At 40.1% G+C, this 17,945-nt stretch overlaps 1 protein-coding gene across 2 annotated transcripts; it reads left to right on the forward strand.

The window, feature by feature from the left end:
- The first annotated feature begins 1 nt into the window (after window position 1).
- MTG2 (mitochondrial ribosome associated GTPase 2) lies at window positions 2-14,795 on the forward strand. Of its 2 annotated transcripts, none has more exons than XM_005010386.5 (6): window positions 2-392; window positions 1,537-1,684; window positions 2,277-2,392; window positions 2,581-2,799; window positions 4,243-4,381; window positions 4,769-14,795. In XM_005010386.5, exons 1-6 carry the CDS (start codon window positions 243-245, stop codon window positions 5,161-5,163), a joined length of 1,167 nt encoding a protein of 388 aa, XP_005010443.2. In that variant the 5' UTR covers window positions 2-242; the 3' UTR covers window positions 5,164-14,795. The 2 variants fall into 2 exon arrangements, with proteins under 2 accessions (XP_005010443.2, XP_038021973.1); XM_038166045.2 differs by having other exon boundaries at window positions 256-392; window positions 1,413-1,684.
- The last annotated feature ends 3,150 nt before the right edge of the window (window positions 14,796-17,945 follow it).

Genomic DNA, 17,945 nt, shown 5'->3' on the forward strand with positions numbered 1-17,945 from the left:
AATTAACGTTGGGTAGAGCGAGGCGAGAGGGCTGACAGACTCAAGGGGACCCCCGAGGCAAACAGCGCCGCCCGGCGGCATCCTTATGGGCATTATGCCGGTGTCGCGGGCTCGCTGTGAGGGCAGCGGCCTCTGAGGCGGCGCTGAGGGGAGGTGGCGGGCGGCGCCTTCCCGCCCTTCACCAACGGCCGGGGCCGGGGCCGGGGCGGGCCGCGGCTGCGCGTGGCGGCCGTGGCGGAGCCATGGCGCTGTGTGGGGCCGTCATGGGCGGCCGGGGCGCTCCCCTCCTGGGGCTGCTGCTGCTGGGGAAGCCGGCTTTCTCCACAACACGCGTCGCTTGCGGGAAGAACAGGCGGCTGAGGCAAAAAAGAGCCATTTCGGAAAGGAAACTGGTAAGTGCTGAGGTAAACGGTGTGCCTTGGGTGGCATCAGCTGCCCGGCTGGCTGTGCTTTGTGTACGAGGTGTGCGGAGAGCTCCTCCCTCGTGGTCTTCGATTTAAATAGAATTTGTTATGTCCGAGCGATTCGTCGCTTTCAGTTGGCAGCGTTAGTTTCCTGTTTTACCGTATGGTGGTGCCAAACGCTTCTCTAAGAGAGGATTTTTAAGAAATCTCAGGGCATGACGTGACTCGAGTTGTGCGAGAGTTCTGTACTTTTGCAGTTGTTTACCTTTATATAACAATGCCTCTTTATCCCACGTATACTCATTGGGCTATTTAATTAGCAAAACCTTCCTTTGCTGACAGGAAAGCTGAAGCACAGTGTGGGACAGTTGGTTTGCCAGAAGTCAGGTACCGAGTTCCTGTCAGAAACAGGGCCAGAACCTGAAATCCTCTTCACTCTGTATCTTCTTTACCCCCTAAGCAACTGGTTATGATATATATTAAAATTAATTCCACTTATTATGTTTGAAAATAAGATTATTCTTTTTCTTTATAATAGTTTTCTTAATTGTTCAAAGATTGAAGTTTGCCTTACTTTCATCGCCTGGTATAGAAGGCAGTGAATCGCTGTGAGAACATCTCTCCCCCACGGGCACGATGTCCCCTTTGTAAATTTTAGTTCAATTTAAAAAGACTTTTATCCATTTTGATTTTCACTTATAGGAACACAATTACTGGGTGATTCTAGTTTGTGGTGTGGTAGCTCTCTTAAACCGTCTGTGTTAGCAGTATGTAACTGTATTAAAAAGATACTTTCCCTGTTATTAGCTGTCCTAATGTGAGTTCTGCACTTCTTGTATCTGAGCTGCTTTATTAGGTTATATCAGCATAACTTCTGGCATGTACTTTCAATATTTTAAGGGGGTTCTTAAAAATACTTTAAAAATCTAATTTTCTTCAGTGTTATGCTTAGTAGGATATATTTAAGTGATTTGTGAATGACAGCAGAGTTATTTTTCACCTGTTCAGTGGAACTCGTCATGACAGAAAACAGCAGGTCTGCATATTATTGAAATCTGTAGAACAATCAGCTTGCTGGAAGATGACTCTGATGAACTGCACTCACAAGGCACAAACCTCATCCTCTTTGCAGACACGCTATTTTGTGGATCACCGGAGAGTGCGTGTGGTTGGAGGACAAGGAGGAGACGGCGGTCATTCCTTTTATAGTGAACCTCGAAAAATATTTGGAGGTCCTGATGGTGGAAATGGGGGTGATGGAGGTCACGTTGTTTTGAAAGGTAAAAGTGAAGTAAAATCTGTTTTGTCTCCTACTGTCTTATCTTTTAACACCTTAGTCCCCTACCTAAAAAAAAAAAAAAGCGGGGGGGGGGGAAAGGTAATTTCTCTCTAAGCTGCCTTTGTTTTTTATGCTTTGTCCTGAGCCATGGTAAAAAGGACGTAAATGACAGCAACAGCCTTAGAAGAGTCTCTAGAAAGCATTTTAAAAAACATGGTATTTTGCAGAAGTTTTAGTGGCTGGTACCTGCATGTAATGGTAACCCAACAAACTTTACTCTTAAGTTAGATAAAGCTGCTTCTGCTATTGCCCTCCTGCAAAATCTGTTAATCTGTCAAATGCATTTCTCAGAGTATTTAGTGATGGTTCTGTCCAATTTGGAATGGCCACTTAATGAAATGCGTTGTTAACAAACCTAGGAAGATAAGTAAAGGCAGTTAAACTTAATCACAAATTAATATCACTATTCCTCGATATGCTACATTGGCACAGTGAATCAGATATTCAGAAAGGAAAGAACAGCTAAGAGGTTGTTCTACTTTGCCTGTTGTACTAAAACAATACATTTAAGATCCACGTGTTTTGCTTTACAGCTGACCAGCAAATGAAATCGCTTTCCTCAGTCCTCCCTTTCTATCAGGGTGTTCATGGAGGGAGAGGAGGAAGCAAAAACTGTTACGGAGCCAATGGTGCAAGCGTGTATGTTAAGGTAAGTTCTGGCTGCTATGTTAGCTTTATATTGACATTGTTGATTTTCCTGGTGGGTGAAAGAAAATTCTCGTGTACATTTTTACAAGGAGCTTTGTATGTATATAACATTCGACAAATCTGAGATTAGCTGGTTCTGCTGAAGGCTTTGTACGCATTACACTGAATTGCATGTCCCTTCACTTTAAGGTCCCTGTAGGTACATCGGTTAAGGAGGACGGGGTAGTTGTGGCTGACCTCACGCAACATGGTGAAGAGTACGTTGCAGCTTACGGAGGAGCTGGAGGGAAGGGGAATCGCTTTTTTCTTTCCAATGAAAACAGAGCTCCGATGTTATTCACTCCAGGAGAGCCAGGTCAGGAAAGGGTGCTCCATTTGGAACTGAAGACAACAGCTCATGCAGGACTGGTGAGTGTAGCAGTGGTTTTTCAACTTCCTTAGCGTTGTACAGTGACATTTGACTGACTGAAGAAATAATGTTTGGTAACATTTTTGTTAGCCTTTTGGCGTGCTTGTTTAGAGATACGACTTGATGCTTTCTTGCTGTTGTTTGGTAGAAGGGTGTCCAAAGCGATTTGCAGAGCTGTCACTGTCTTGCTATGTAATGTCATCCTACTTCTGCTAAAATCAACAGTAGATATAGAAAAGCAGTGCTCAAGATTCACCAGTGATTAACAGATTTGCTGATGATGTACGGCAGGCTTTGTCTGCAAAATCTGCAGATGGACTGTGGAGAACTCTTCTAAATTAGCTTTTGTTTTCTTTTTTTTTTTTTTTTAATAAAATATAAAGTTATAATTATCTTATAGTTAATACTCATATTTATCTTTTTTCACGTATTAAACATTTGACTTTTAATTCTTGGCTTAGCGTCCTCTGAAACAAAAATACCATTTAGACATGAGTGCAAAGTCAATTTAGGGCTTAACCTGATTTTGTATTTAACTATGGTAACATTTTGACCCTGTTTGGTAAAACTGTTACAATCACTCATTTCTGCCAAGTGTTTTGCTGTTGTTCGGGCAAAATAACTGTCTAGTCTAGCATCATTTCACATATTTATTTAGAGTAAGAGCATTAGTGGATCAAAACATCTAATTCTATGTCCAGCTGGAAACTCGGTGCCAAAAATGTGAGAAGTGGACCAAATTTGGAAATCTGATAAAATTCTGTACTGTATTTCCTCTGACAAGTATTCGGTGTGTTTGGCATCAGTAGATGGGAGAATCTAGGATTTGATCTACTTCCATCTACAGATTACTGGCCATCTGTCTATCTGTGGTATGTCAACTCTAGGATATCCCAGAGTAACTTCCTTTGTAGGATAGGTTTGTTTAAATTGTCTTCTCCTCGGAAGGCCAAGCTCTTGGATATCAAGACTGAGAGTGGTAAGATTGCAGACTTGTAAGCGTTCTGGTTAGTTACAGGCCAACCTGTTACTGAATTGGTTAGGGTCAAAACTAACTTTGAATTATTTTGGAAAATAATAAATCACACAATTAGAAAATGGATAAAATGTGAACTGCAAGACAAAGGCATAATGTTTTTTTAGGGTAAAAGATTTTATGGTATACCGTTTTGACTCAGAACAAAATAAATACTTATGTATTGTGTGCACACAAAAAAATAGGGTGATCCTTCTGTGTTTTGACCTTTTTAATATTTATGAGAATGAATAAGAGGAGTTAGGAAAAATAAAGGAAACCAAGTTGCTTTTCAGAACCAAGCATGCAAAATTAGTGTTATATTCTTGCCAAAAGAATCTTTCCACATCTGCAAAAGCTTACATTTTTTTTCCTCTCCTTTGTGTTAACCTGGAACCGTGGCTCTAATAAATGCTTGTAATTCCAGGTGGGCTTTCCCAATGCTGGGAAATCATCGCTGTTGCGAGCCTTGTCCAACGCGAAGCCAGCGGTGGCTGCCTACCCATTCACAACCCTCAACCCCCACGTTGGCATTGTCCACTATGAAGACTACGAACAAGTGGCAGGTAAAAATTACAGGATGCTGTCTGTACCTTGATAGCAGTCGGTGTCAGGTGGCTTTATCTTTGAAATGCTGTAGGAGGAAGTTTAGCAATTCTATTGAAGTCCAATAAAAATAACAAGAATTCAAGCTTAATGTAGCTGAAAACAATTGAAAGCCCATTTGTCATTCACTTCTACATGCCCCTAATGTCAAACCAGCAATCTGAATCCTGTCTTCAGTGGAATAATCTAAATCTGGGGGTTGTAAAACATGATAGCCAGACTTAACATGAGGTATGCTCTGGTATTGATTCATTGAGATGTCATTCTGAAAGTACTTGCGCTGGACAGTGAAAGACTTTGTTGTTGCTGAATGTGTTCAATTCACTGTGAAATTTCTCTCACTGTAGTTGCTGACATTCCTGGCCTCATAAGGGGTGCTCATCAAAACAGGGGCCTCGGGGTGGCCTTCCTAAGGCACATCGAACGATGCCGCTTTCTCTTGTATGTGGTGGATCTCTCTGTGCCTCGGCCGTGGATTCAGCTGCAAGACTTAAAATATGAACTGGAACAATACAAAAAGGGATTGTCGGAGAGGCCGTGTGTTGTCATTGGGAATAAAATTGACCTTGCTCAGTCCAGGATTAATCTCCCACTCCTTAAAGAGCAGATAGATGACCGGGTCATTGCGCTGTCTGCATTGACAGGAGACAACCTAGAGGAACTGTTGTTGCATTTGAGAGAACTGTATGACATTTATGTGAAGACAGAACAATCACAAGGGCAAAGGCCAGTCAAGTGGTAGGACACAGAACTACTATGAACTGTACTGGAAGGAAGAAGTCATTTGGTTAGATAATGTCTGTGTTTTTTTGTTTTTTTTTCTCCTTGTTGTATTTTGTTTGTTTTTAATGCATTGGACACAGCTTGTCGATATGTTTTGGAGTGCTTCATTGGAAAGTTTTTTTTTTTTTTTTTTTCCACCTCTGAGGTGTGTCTCAAATGTTTTCCAACAAAGTTTGAAAGTTTTAATCATGCTGGAAATTCATTTGGAAACTAGGATTTTGTTTGGCATTAGGTAGTTAATTGTGGAAATAAAAGAATATCTGGTGGAAATTACTGAAATTCACAAGCTGCAGGGTATGTTGGCTGGCTGGCTGAATTGGAGTGATGTGAAGACTCAATTTGTGTTTGTCAAAGATTCTAAAATAAAAATAAGGTGGTTCTTCGTGTCTATCTCTGTACCACGACTACTTTCAGTTGTCTCAAACTCTTCCATTTTTTCCCCCTCAGAGGAGGAAGTACAGGTGCTTACCATCTTGGAGGAGGAATGTGGTGAAACAGCTGCAATTAATGATTGACATTATTTCCTCATTAGCATAAATAACTATCTTTAAATGCTGGCAGCAGGTAAATAGCTGTATAAACTAGCCACAGAACACTCATCTGAGACTCAGTTCTGAGCTCTCTAGTTTCCTTGAGGAATCTTCAGTAACGATCTGAGGAGTCTTAGGCTTAGATACTCCAAATAAAAAAACAATACAGTACTTTCATGATTTGGTGTCAGCTCTTTTTTTTTTTTTGACTGTCATACTTTCTACTGTATCACCACTAGTGGGAATTACTGTGTTTAAAGAAAATAAAGCTGTAGCGTTCCTTTAACTTCTGTCTATATGTACTACAGAAGAAGTGATAATTCTGTTTCTGTCACTTTGCATGTTTTGTTTGATTTCATCTCATGTCTTATTAATGCTCCTTAAAGTGCTGGCTTTCTTGGATGACGTCTTCTCTCCTCTCCCCATCCATAACTCTTTCCCTATGACTGGAAGTGAGCAATCTTGTTCAATTTCAATATTAAAACTCAACTCATCCTCCTGCTGTTGGGATTAGATATGTGATTATGACTGAGTTAGAACTGTGTGTGTGTAAGAAAGCAGGTGCATGCCCCTTCTTGTTAAGAGCAGCAGTTTTTTATTCTGAACAAGGTTAACTCAAATAGTCAGATTCTTAAATTAAAGAAAATTATCAGCATAAGTAATTATGTTTCTTAAATTCCTATTCTGCATACTTGTATCTGATCAGATGTGAAAAGCAATCTATGCATCATAAGCAGTGATATCTTTATAAATATGATCAGGGAAAAAATTAAAACAGAAGCATTAAATCCCAGAGCTGCTCTTGTGTTTTGCTTCCTACTTGCTTCATCCCAGAGATTTCCCAGACTGAATTAGGTGGAAGAGAATATTCACTTCTGTCCTTCCGACTGGTTTTGTGCAGCACTTCTAGGCCTCACTGGTTTTCTCTTCTGTTCGTGTATGCTTTTCAGCCACATTTAATAAAACCTGAAGGTTGCCTGAACACAAAAGCTGGGGTAGCTGCTTTGCAGGCTGTTCAGTACTTACAGGTACTCAGTGCTCTGACTTCACTGTAGTGTTTTGCCAGTTTGGGAATGACAGAGACCGTTTTAAAAGCCCCTGTACTCAAAGGAGCTTTCACACTGCCTTCCTAGCACTCATGCAGCCTTAGCGCTGAGAGTGGAGAGTGTTTTGTGTAGCGATGTGCAAACAGCGCAGTGGGATGCTAGACAGCTTAACAGAATGTCCTATTGATCGTGTAATTGGTTTCTTTGTTCTTAACGTGTTCAGCCACCTGTTCTGAGATGACAGACCGAGTTCTTAACCGCAGGCTTAGAAGTTTCAAAGAGGTTTTACAGGAGCGTGTATCCCTTCATGTGTTGATGGAAAGTGCCAAATAGCTCCAGCTTTGTTGCTGGAACAACTGTTCATAGGAGCTCGAACTTTCTGTAGCCCATATAGATCTTTATCAAAGTGAGCTCATGGTACAGGTCCCTAAGTTAATGCCAACCAAAAGGTGTGACTGCGCGCTGCTCAACCCAGCACTGATTTAATAGCTTAGCTCACCTTTCTCCATAGTGCTCCTTCAGCATTAGCGTGAAGATCTCCTGTAAATAATTCTTAGGTGGTACAGAACCGAAGAGTAACCTCTGTTTCTGCTGAAAATAAGGAATTTACACAGGATGCTCATCCCACTTGAAGGAGAAGAGGAAAAAAAAATATTCAGATTAATTGGGTGAATGGTTTCAGAGAAGAATGATGCACTGCGGGCTTTCTTCCCCTTTTTGGAGGGGGAGCATGTTCTTTTTGTTTTAGGTTTTGGAGTGGTTTCAGTGACTTTCTTCTAGATGACTTTCCCTAAGTAGCTATTGCTTTCCTTCACTGAAACCTTTGATGTTGTCTGTGCTTTTCAAGTTGACGAGAGGAAAGAGATGGGGGATTTTTTTCTCATTCTGACAATAAGCCTTACTTTAGTGCAAATTGAAGCTCAGCCTATTTAATATTTCATAGAGAAGCTTGAACCATAATTGAGTTTAGCACTTTGCAGTTCTAGTACTCCTCATCTTTTTTGATACGAGTTTTAGTAAATGATTACAGGAGTATTTTAGACGTAATTGTTTTTTCTATATTTATTTGTAATCTCCCCCTTTGTAGATTCATGGAAAGTGTAGGTAGTATCAATTGAACAGAAGAAGAAATATTGATGTAAAAACACAAAAAACGATCACACTTTTTAAACATATGCTTATTGAGGACTCACTGCAGTCCATTATGTAAAATGTATTGGATCAGTGTGTTTAAGCATGGCCTAGTTTGCAGTCTGTTTACTTACACTGTTCTGTTAAGCCCTTTTTCATTTCATGTAGCATAATATTTTTAAGGTGAAGCAGGACATCTTTGCAGTGAAGTGAACTGCCAGCAGTAAAATTGAGTCTCACTGGAACTGCACTTAGCATTTCTGCTCAGGGTCTCAGCGAGATGCAGGAATGATACCAGATACAGTCTGATAATATGTATGCTTAGAGGTGTGGTACTGAAGCAACAGCGGTAGGTTTCCACTTGCTTGAATGCAGGGATTGCGAACCTTTCACTTACAGAAAGGTTATCAAAGACTGAAGTATAAAGTGGCACCAAAACAGCCCTCAGAATGAAGAGAAGAGAGAAAAGGGCAGTAACCAGTGATACAAGCAAATGGAATTCCTAGCAGTTAGAGGCACCTGTAGAGATAATTTGTTGATGGTTTTTTTTTGAGGTGCATCCAGATGCTCCATGTGTAAGCCTGCTCCTCGTGTTTTGCCCTGCTCTTGGCCACTCCATGGGTTGTAGGGCTGGGACCTAGTGGTATCCTAAGCTGTGGTCAGCCTGCCCACCCTCCTGTGTCACGGTTGTTTGGAGTGGAGAAATCTGAAATGGGAGAGAAGCAAACCAGGCAGTCCCTGAAATGTCATGGGAGGGATGTGGGAGTGAGATATGAAAAGCCCCCACAGCACATGAAATTCTGAAAAGAGCTATGATTGATGAAAGGCAAATGGAAATTGGTGCTGCTCTCCTGGGCTGAAGAGCTTAGCTGTTACTACTGGTGAAGCTGGGTTACTAACGCTTCTCTTGATTTATTGTAACAAACAACTTATGAGGTTTGGGGGCAGGGGGAAGGCTACCAGGGGTATCGAATCTCATTTGGTCTCAGGATTTCATTTTCTGTTGCAAGGAAAAGGTTTTGAACTTACTTTTTTCATTACTGTGTGTGTGTTAGGTGATTTTTCTTCATATTTTATATAAAAAATATTTGCTTATTTTTAAGCAAATTTGTGATAAGTGAATACTTTCTCTGACTCAGGCATGTTTAAAGGCTTGTAACTTGTTTATTTGCTTTTGTTTTTTTATAAACAAACTGACTCAAATTACACATTTCCAGGAATGGCTATGAAACAGATACAAGTGGTAGTAGAACAGGACTTGGTCATGGTTTGTACAAACATTTACAAACAACTGGTTGCAGAACACCAGTCAAACTCCTTGGCTGTCTTGTCTTCAACATCATGTTGCTAAATGAGCTCCTTGGTATGCTGACACCTGTAATGTGAAGCTGATGTTGGGGCCAGGGGCTTGGTGCATTGCAGGTGTGCAACTCAAATGTGTCGTTAATTGAATGGCAGGTGGAATGTAAATAAGGGGCAGAAAGGTCTGGAATGCTGTTGAGTTGCATGAACTGTGAACTCTGCAACGGAAATTAAAAGACAATGAATAAATGTTTTGGTTTAATCACTGTAAGGAAATTATCGCTGTGTAAAAATGGACTTTTACCAACAGCAAGATAACCTTTACATGCAGAGCTCTTATTTTGGGGGGGCACTCTATAGTCTGTAATCTGCAGATCTTTGTCTTGCATAAAGGCTGTGAGAGGCGAGGCTTTAGGGGAGAGGTAATCTCCTTTATTGGGCCTATTCCACAGCGTGCACAGGGAGAGTTGGTAAACTTTGAGCTTAGCTTATCTTCAGTGGGTCTGCAGCCCTGTCATGTCCCTGGAAGTCATATTTTGTTTTTAAATGGATGGGGATGTGGACTACCTCTGTTAATGATGAAATTCATCACCACCGTGAAATTGGCTTTGGTATAAATTAAAACTTCACCCCAATACTGCTGTGTGCCTGGCCTTTAAAAACCAGCGTTGTTTTCTTCTCTCTTCCATGCTGCAGTTGCCAACACTGTTCCCCATTAACAAGTTTCCCCATCTTGTTAAACAGGGATTAATTGTGCCCGCACTACAAAGATCTGGAAAGACTGCAGTTATTAATATTTGGAGGGCAGGTTATGTATGTGTGCCAATAACGATAAGGGATGATTTGGTAACTCTTGATAACAGAACAAAGCTACCTTCGGGCTGCACTCCTGATTTTTCTCTGTGCAGTTCTGAGATTTATTATGTGGTATGTGCCCATTTTTCTGAGGTATAAAGCATAGCTGGTAGGACAAAGGCAGGGAGATTTTTATCGAGCTCGTTTTAATATTGAAATTGTGTTTGTCCTTCATTTTCCCACAGAGAGTAATTTTTCATCTCCTCTTTCCTTATTGAAATAGAATTGTCCAAGGAGACCTTAACAGCATCTGATGCCTTATCCACCAGGTTTGCTGGGTTTATTCCATTTTTTTGTTTGTTTTTTCCCTCTGCCCTTTTTTATCCAAAGTAACACTTGGACTCCTTGAAGTGTGCATTCCTTGTGAGGCGATATTCTTCCTGTCACCAAGATGGAATTATTCCTGTGTTACATTTGGATTTCCCTGGAGCAAAGACAAAAGGCTGGCCATGCTACTAAACCATATAATTACGGTTTAATAACTAGCTCATCTCTGCGTGCTCAATTTCAGTAAGAGGTAATGGTATGACTGGTTACTTTGTTACAATTCATTTTATTCTGGTAACATTCCATTAATTTTAATTGGAGTCACTCTGGCATAATGCATTGGTGACCCAGGTCCAGGTTGTTGCTTGCTTTTGTGTTTTTTTGTTTGTGTTTTTCCTTCAAAATGCAGCACTGCAGTGTGCTCAAATGCCGTCATTTTGTCATGGTTATTGGGTAGAATAAGACACACAAAACATGAAGAGTCTTGTGCTTATTCACATAGGCTGAAAATGTTTTATGCAGATTAAATCACCTTTCAGAAATGCACTTAGATCCAGACATATTAACACTGATTGAAAAGCACGGCTGAAAAACTACCAGCAGAACAAATTATCTCCTGTTATTCAAATCCTTAGTGGATGCCTTTTTATTTTGGTAACCAGAGAAATGCACAGCCAATAAATGCATAGGGAAGAGTCAGCATTTTAGAAAACATAAAGGGCTTGGATTGGTTTTACTGTGGAAAAGCTTGGTCATAATTTTAAAGATTTTTCATTTGAATCTTGACATTTGGTTCCTCAGCGCTTAATTCCCATTGAAATTGGAACATCACTGTTTTCCAAAGACATGTGAATCCCCACCCACTACATCCTTTGTACACACGTTAATCAACCATTGATAGAAGTTAGCTATTCATTGTCTAAATCTAGATAAATTAATCTTCCACTAAAAGTGGAAAATGCTTATGAAGAAAAATATTTGCATGAGGCAATGTAATTGCTAAAACACTGGTTGTCAAGAAGACATCTGTGATATTACAGATGAAGTATCCATATTTTGATTATCTTATTCATGAAATCATATTGTTTTGTGGCTATTCATTTCCTGCTGTTTTCCTCTGTTACAAATCAGGAAGATGAGTTTGGGCAGCTAGTTTGCTTTGTCCAGACAGGACACACATTTATCACATTTAAAAAATAACCTGGTAAAAGGTCACTGCGTGAAATCAATGTTTTTACTGGATTATTTTAGAAAATGTTTATTTTCTTCATTTACCCGCCCCCACACCAGACATGTAATGGAAATTTAAAACATCAGTTCAAACAAACTATTATTGGGACAGTGAGCTCTGTCTAGAAAAACAAAAACTGATAAGAGTTGCTAAATGTAACTTCGGTGCCAGCAGTTGTGGTTTTGAAGCCTGCACATCCACGCGATGGGTTACGTCTATGCTAGCTTTGAAAGGTCCATACAACCCTTCTAACTATACATACACTTGTTTCATTTCTATAAGTGAAGATGTCTCTATATCAACAGAAATTTTGCAGCTTCAATAATTTATTGCCATCAGGAAAATGGCTTTGAGGGATGAAAAATTGATATTTTACATCCTGTCTTTTCATGTTCTTTTTTTTTTTTTTTTTTTTTTAAATACAGTACCTTATGTTAGATGTCCTAACCACCTTTTCCTGGTGGAAACTGAATCACAGAAGACTGAGGTGCAAGTCTAGCTGTAAGCCTATGTCCCACTAAATTTTAAGAAATTGGTATTTAAATATCCCTGTGGACCTGTGGATCTGTACCCTAGTGATGTGCAAAGTCACACAGGAAATGTGTGATGAGACAGAGGGCCTGGAATTTGGAAAAACTTGAGCGTGGTGCTAGCCCTGCAATAACACTATCTTTTATTTGTAGGAGCCTTGTATGAGCATAACTTACAGCTGACCAGATATGTCACGTTTGTATTTGTAGCCTCAAAGCACTTCACCTAGGTGTTTACAGAGAAGCACAGAAATACCTGACTTACTGAAGAGGCGGCCAGTTGTGTGTGCTGCTACACATCTGCCTTCCCCAGAACAGGCAATACTCTTGCGAGGTATTACACTTCTTCAGTACCCATTTTGCCATATTCAGTGTCCGTATTCATGGTATTGCAGTCCGTTTTTTAGCATTTAGGATCTTTCTGTGAGCTGACTTCAGTTATCTCCTATTTTTTCTGAAGGCATTCAGGTTGTTTTCCATGGTAAATAAACCTTGATTTGTAGAAGGGCAACAATATTGCCACATCAACCTGTACAGCTTATTAACTGGTGCTACTAATTCATGTAAGTTCTAAAGATAATGATTGCTTTTTAAATGCTTGCTAAATGTATTCAAGTGGTTTATGAAAGTGATCGATGTAGAACAGTTCTAGAATATACTAAAACTAAATGAAGTTAGTGCTACATAAGTCAATTTCCTAATGTACTAAGTCTGGAACAAAACCAATAATACATTTAACTAACTGGGTCACTTAATTCATCACTCGATTAATGAGTATCCAATTTGAAATTTGCTTTTAGTGAATATTCAGACTAAAAAATATTGGTGTGAAAGTGGGAATGCTACTAAAGCCTTGGTGCCTCCATGTTAAGAAAGGAAATAATTACAGGGGGTCACAAATATCATGGAATAAAGAATAAACTTTTTCAGATTTAGCAAATAATTTATGCTTGCTCTTCTTTTTAATATATCAATTTTTCTAACATGATTTGGTGGAACCTAGCAAAACAAATACCTCTTTAGACACTGTTGTCTAGCTTGCATTTAGGCTAGCTAATGTTCATGTTCTGGGTTGGTTTGGTGTGGAGGAGGCAATTCTTCTGTTGTATTATTTGCTGATTTCATACCCCATCATGCCAGATTTGTGAGTGGTTAACACTGATTAGAAAATGTCCTTATTTATGAATTGTGATTGAATGGCACTCTATAAAAGTGAGTACCTGGTGAATTAATTGCTGAGATGAAAACACAGTTACTTGGATGAGTTGGTCGTGATGACCTTAAATAGCTGATTTCCACTTTCGTAGTCTTTTGTTCAACACTTCAGCTGGGGCTAGCTCTCAAGAGATGAGTTAAAAAGGTTGTGCTTCTAGTTTATTCCAAGGAAATTACTCAAACCTGTGTTTTCGGAAAGCATTTTTGAGATGGCCAATTTGAAACTGCTCAGAAGCTGTGTGGGATTTCTGAAGGGGAGTTTCTAGTGGATTTAAGCTCCTTATGAACTGTTCTGCATGCTTTTGTCTGCATGAGTTCTTCCCGCTGAGACTTTCAGAAGGGATATGTTGGGCATTTTGTCCCTCTGTCGAGGTTTTGATTTGCTGTGTTGCTCTGTGCAGGCAGTGCCCGTCATCTGTGCATGTTTGACTTCAGCCTTTACCTTACTCTAGAAGGAGCTACATGTCAGCATTCTTCTTGTATCAGAAACACTGTGACCAGCAGGGCTAGGGAGGTGATCGTCCCCCTGTACTCGGCTCTGGTGAGGCCGCACCTCGAGTACTGTGTTCAGTTCTGGGCCCCTCGCTACAAGAAGGACATCGAGGTGCTTGAGCGGGTCCAGAGAAGGGCGACGAAGCTGGTGAGGGGCCTGGAGAGCAAGTCCTATGAGGAGCGGCTGAAGGAGCTGGGCTTGTTCAGCCTAGAGAAAAGGAGGCTCAGGGGTGACCTTATCACTCTGTATAAGTACATTAAAGGAGGCTCTAGCGAGATGGGGGTTGGCCTGTTCTCCCATGTGCCTGGTGACAGGACGAGGGGGAATGGGCTAAAGTTGCGCCAGGGGAGTTTTAGGTTAGATGTTAGGAAGAATTTCTTTACTGAAAGGGTTGTTAGACATTGGAACAGGCTGCCCAGGGAGGTGGTTGAGTCACCATCCCTGGAAGTCTTCAAAAGACGTTTAGATGTAGAACTTAGGGATATGGTTTAGTGGGGACTGTTAGTGTTAGGTCAGAGGTTGGACTCGATGATCTTGAGGTCTCTTCCAACCTAGAGATTCTGTGATTCTGTCCATGTGGTTCTGTGAAGCACTTTGCCACTGTCATATAGATTCAAGTACCAAAAGCAACAACAAAGGATCTTCCTGCTTGTTACTTTCATGAAAGCTCTTGAATAACAGCTTAATTCCTAATTATGAGACTGTTTAACACAGGCTTCATGCAAGTTTTATACATATTATTTTATCCTTGTATATTTTGAATACAAGCTGTATCACAGATATTAAACAGTGCTTTAGCTGTAATGGCCTATTGAATTTGTGCTTTTTAGAGAGTAAATTATTTTCATAATGGAGGGTAATAGCTCTGCTTTGTCAATCCATCATCAATTCATGAACGCTGCAGGGTGTCTGTGCAACCTCATGTTCAAGGAATTATATATGCAACTCCTGTCATTGTTTGTTGTTCAATAAACAGCTTCAAATGACTAAAGCTGTGTGTGAGCTGTTACTTAAAGGCTAAAGTATTTGCCAGAACTGTCACTGCCCTTCTAGCAGAGAGCATGTTGTTTGTGAATGCTCAGAGAGATATCTTGAATTGAGATTATTAACTACATGGCAATCAGTTTTCCTTCAGTGTTAATTGTGCTGCTGAATCCTGGGATACTGTGTTAAAAAAGAATTCAGAAGTCAATGCCACATCATGGATGCATTTTTGTGCTTTAAAGGACAGGTGTCAGCTTGTGGGCACAGCCTGCCTATAAAAACTATTTTTGCCATGAACTTTACATTTTCGTGCACAGGATGGATGCTTGTGGTGTTTGTACACATATGCACCACAACTGCCTACTTCCACGGCACTGCCTCGCCATCTCTAATGTATGATCATTGTCCGTTACGGCGGGGGGGGGCTAGGAATTACTGACAGGTTTCTGATGTGTAAGAAAAGCCTTTACATTACAACAAAAAGTCCTGCCTGGTGCATCTGAGTCACTGTTAAACGGTATCAAGTTGTAGAATTTTACAAATGGAAAAATAATAGTCCCGTTCTTCCCCCACAAATGTGTATGCATAGCACTACCGATAATGCTTGGTAATTGGATTAAATATCAGTTCCCTTTTATACTCAGGCTGTGCAAACAGGTTGTAAATTATGGAGTAAAAGTGTGTGGTTTGTAAATACCTAGTAATAAGTAGTATTCATACATCCTGGACTACAGCGTCAAAAATGGTGCTGATTTAATGAGTCATAAGCATTCCTGAGCTCACTGGAGCAGGTTGCTGACAGACCTGGTTGTCTTGCCTTCGTGGTGTGTCCAAGTCTTCCTTTCCCCAGGCAGCGGTGGGATTTGATCATGGTAGCTGAATATCTTGATAAAATTGTGGTAACAGGTTACAGATGATACCTTTCACCCTGCACAATTCCTGATTGCTTTTCATAATATAACATTGCCTTAATGCTGCAAATACAGCTGTACTGGCAGAAAAATACGTTGTGCAAAGGTATGGAGGAAAGGGAGGTTTCCTTCAAGGATGAGGGAACACAGCAGCATTATGAGCTTCCTGCTATCCACAAGTACTTCTGTGAAATCCTTCATGAGAAATGCTAGTTTTGTGGTGTCAGAAACCAAGTGAGTTTTTCTCTCTTTTGGCTCTCATCCAGGGTGGCTAGTGAAGTGTTTTTGTTCTTGCCTGTGTTTCCTAGGTCAGAAGTAAAAATAATAATATAAAAATACTCCTTGCTCTGTTCCATCTATTCGCAGAATAATTTCAGTAGGGTGAAGGAGAAAGGTCTCTTTCAAGGCCAGTTCCAAATTTCAAAGTTGTTCTGGTATCACTGCATAGGGGCTGGGGTTATGAAAAATTGCTCCTCCCTCTTAGAAACCACATTGTTAAACTTCTCTGTATGAATGAAACTAACTTAGTGTTTTTCCGTCCTAGTTCTGAGATTGAATGTTTCCTTCCAAACAAGGAAGGAAAACGTTAGCACTCTTTCAAATCAAAATAAAATCACATCTTCCTGATTTCAAAGCCTATCCCTCTTGGCAAGTCTCATTGATTATCCCAGACAGGTGTTTTTCAACAAAAGCTCTTCTTGCATTGTCTCTTCCTGTGTAGCCTCCTACATGAGCTAATGAAGCTTCAGTGATGTCTCTGGAACACAATGCAGCAATTTATATAACTACAGGTTGGCGAGAACAAATAAGGAATCATAATTGAGGAAGGGCACTGAAGAGAGGCTGTGTGAGCAAGGATCTTCTATCTGTGGAAAGAGATATTTCATTATTGGTGATTAGGGAGGAAGCATCACAGAGCCAAAAAGAAAGTAGCTGTGATGAAAAATGTTCTTTGATAGTTTATTGATATGCAGACACTGCTCTATGAAAGGACCACAGACCTCGTTATTGTGCCCTTTCCATCCTCTAGTTAATGGAGTGTAGATTTGTATTAAGGGAGCTGACATTGCCTCCAAGCGGGTCTTACAGTAAGTCATTTAGCCTGTTTCTTTAAAAAGCTCCTGAGTACAATTTATAACTGCATGAATACTGTTTACTAACACTCCATGCATAAATTGGATCCTTCTCTCTGGAAATAGTTGTTTGTTGTTTTTTTTTTTTTTTTTTTCCTCTGTGTCTGTGCTTCCACAACTACTTGGTGCATATTCAAAATTACAGCAAATCATCTTTTATGTTTTTTTATTTATTTTTTTTTTAAAAACAGGTCCTGTCTGCTTTTTTGTGTCTAGACGATAGAAATTGGGCAACTTTTTTAAGAGGTACGGTAGCAGAGAATACGTGTGTGTTTTGGTAGGTTAGTTGATGAGGAGCCCTGCATTGCCTAATGGTAACGCTTTTTCACAGTTCATATTTGATTATGCCGAGATGCTCCCTAGTCCCTGCCTCTTCCAAGTGCATATAGACATTTATATTCCGAACACTAAAAACCAGCAGAATTCCAATACTCCTTTTACCTTATTTGAATTAGTCATCAGCTACCCTGAAACTTCAAACTAGCTGATAACATTCTGAGTATGAAAACCAGGCTCAGGTGTGACCTCACATACAGGCATAAGTAGTTATTTCGCTTTTGTATTTGGCAAGGCAGGAGGAAGGAATGGAAGTATCTTCCCTGCAAAATTTGCCAGTGAATAAAATCACTTACAGCTAAGTTTAGGTAAGTATCAGAAGTCATCTTTTAGAACCATAGGATACAGACAGATAGAGAAGGGCTTTGATTATTACCTGCTGTTTTGAATACTAGGTAAAACAGACAGGAACGATTCCTCCTTCCTTTTCTTTAGGTGTAATTTAAAGTAACGTAACTTTTCTTTTATCAGACTGAACAATATAGTAGTCCTCTCTTTGTGAACAAATGAAGACAAACACAGCTGGAAACTAGTCTCTTGTTCACGTTCTGACTTTGTCTGTTTTTAGGCAGACTAGTGGATTTCATGAGTCACAGGAAGAGAGAAGGTTAATGTTTTCAGATCTAAGTTTCATGTAATGTGCTCTGGAAAAGAACTAGAATTGGAAAGAATTAAGTGTTATGCGCTCACCACCAACTGTGTGTGCCATCAAGAACCTACTAATCATCGGTAAGCGAAATGCAGCTGTTTCAGGAGCTTTTTTTACTATTATTATTA

Source organism: Anas platyrhynchos, chromosome 21 (genome assembly GCF_047663525.1).
Source record: "Anas platyrhynchos isolate ZD024472 breed Pekin duck chromosome 21, IASCAAS_PekinDuck_T2T, whole genome shotgun sequence".
In the NCBI taxonomy this organism is placed as follows: Eukaryota; Metazoa; Chordata; class Aves; order Anseriformes; family Anatidae; genus Anas; species Anas platyrhynchos.